This window comes from Miscanthus floridulus, chromosome 18 (genome assembly GCF_019320115.1).
Source record: "Miscanthus floridulus cultivar M001 chromosome 18, ASM1932011v1, whole genome shotgun sequence".
Classification (NCBI taxonomy): Eukaryota; Viridiplantae; Streptophyta; class Magnoliopsida; order Poales; family Poaceae; genus Miscanthus; species Miscanthus floridulus.
In genome coordinates this window covers 110,498,435-110,500,035 of record NC_089597.1, presented here as the reverse complement: position 1 = coordinate 110,500,035, position 1,601 = coordinate 110,498,435, and the positions used below count along the sequence as shown (strand labels likewise).

Here is a 1,601-nt window from a genome sequence, read left to right as displayed (position 1 = left end):
CCCCAAGCAGTGAATGCGCTGGATCAGCTTGGCGGAGTATTGGTATAACACCAGTCTCCATTCTTCACTCAACAGGTCGCCATTCGAGGTACTATACGGACACCCTCCTCGCCACTTTGACCTTTCACCTCCTGAAGCATCATCTGTACCTGATGCTGAAACCATGCTTACTAAGCGTTCCACTATGCTTAATTTGGTTCGCCAACATCTTCTCCGAGCTCAACATCGCATGAAGTTGTATGCTGACAAGCACCGCTCAGAGAGATCCTTCAACATCGGCGACATGGTGTTCCTCAAGGTCCAACCGTACGTCCAGGCGTCACTTGCTCCTCGTGCCCATCAGAAGCTCTCCTTCCATTACTTTGGGTCATACAAGGTGCTAGAGAAGATTGGAGCTATCGCCTACAAGCTGGAGATGCCGGAGTCGTCTTCTATTCATCCAATATTCCACGTATCTCTACTCAAAGCTACCCTATCGACCAAGTTTCCTTTCTCGGTGGATCCTCTAGAATATGTAGAAGGCTTGCAAGTTCCTAAGGCAGTGCTGCAGCGCCGTCTCCATCCCCATCGTACAGGTGTAGTTGTTCAACTCCTAATCAAGTGGTTCGGTCTGGATCCAGAACTTGCTACCTGGGAAGATGCAGAGGCCATTCAGCAATGTTTTCCTTTTGCTCTGGCTCGGGGACATGCCAGGTCGCAAGGGGAGGGGGTGTCATGATGCCGCACCTAGTAAACACTAAGCCCAAGAGGAGTATTCGCAGCAGGCCCAAGAACAAGAGAGTGACTGGCCTAGAATGGGTTTGTAATATCTGTGAGCCCAAGCCCAGCAGTGAGTAGTAGAAGAGTGGAAGGAAGAGAGGGAGAGGATCAACCAATGACTCTGTAAAGACATAACCTAATCACTCTATCGGTCATCAGCCTGTCCGGCGGACCTCGTTTCCCTTTCCCTGAATTTCCCGGCGCCGCCGTAGCGAGCGTCGTCGACACCATGCCCATTGACTCAAGTGTGTTGGTAATAGGTCTAGGTAGGTATGATGGTCTCCCATTGATTATCTGTGGTGAATGTGGGAAGTGGTGGGTTGTGCGGTGCAAATTGAAGCAACAATGGAGTGAAGGCCGAGTCCTCTACTATTGTCCCGTGCACAAGGTGGGTCAGGAAGACTTAGATTTTGTTTAGTATTTTGGATTTTGACGTGAGCCTGCTTTGGTTTCTTTTTTAGTGCAATGGGGAAGGATGTCCCTTTTTCTAATGGGAGGATGAATATATCGACTTGCCATTGGGCTCCAAGAAAGGAGTAGGTCTCACTGACACCACAATTTTGAATTTGAGGGATGCAACAATATTTTAGGGATTGGGAAGAAAGACTACTAGTAGAACTAGTTAGAGAAGTTGCTAGTTCTTGTATCTTCTTTGTGCTTCTGATTAACTTGTTTATCTTGATTATGAAGAACTAAATGCAAAGAGGTCGCTTGTGCTTCACTTATTTGTTTTGATCACCAAGAACTTTGGATCTAGTTCATTTCAATGTGTCTCAATCTATCTACTAACTTGCGAGCTGCCACAAAACGATAAGAACTTGAATTAATTTATATCAAAAGAA

General features: G+C 46.7%; 1 protein-coding gene across 1 annotated transcript; it reads left to right on the top strand.

Moving 5' to 3' along the window:
- The first annotated feature begins 229 nt into the window (after positions 1-229).
- On the top strand, positions 230-718 carry LOC136524367 (uncharacterized). The gene has a single exon (XM_066517770.1). It carries the CDS (start codon positions 230-232, stop codon positions 716-718), a length of 489 nt encoding a protein of 162 aa, XP_066373867.1.
- Positions 719-1,601: the final 883 nt, after the last annotated feature.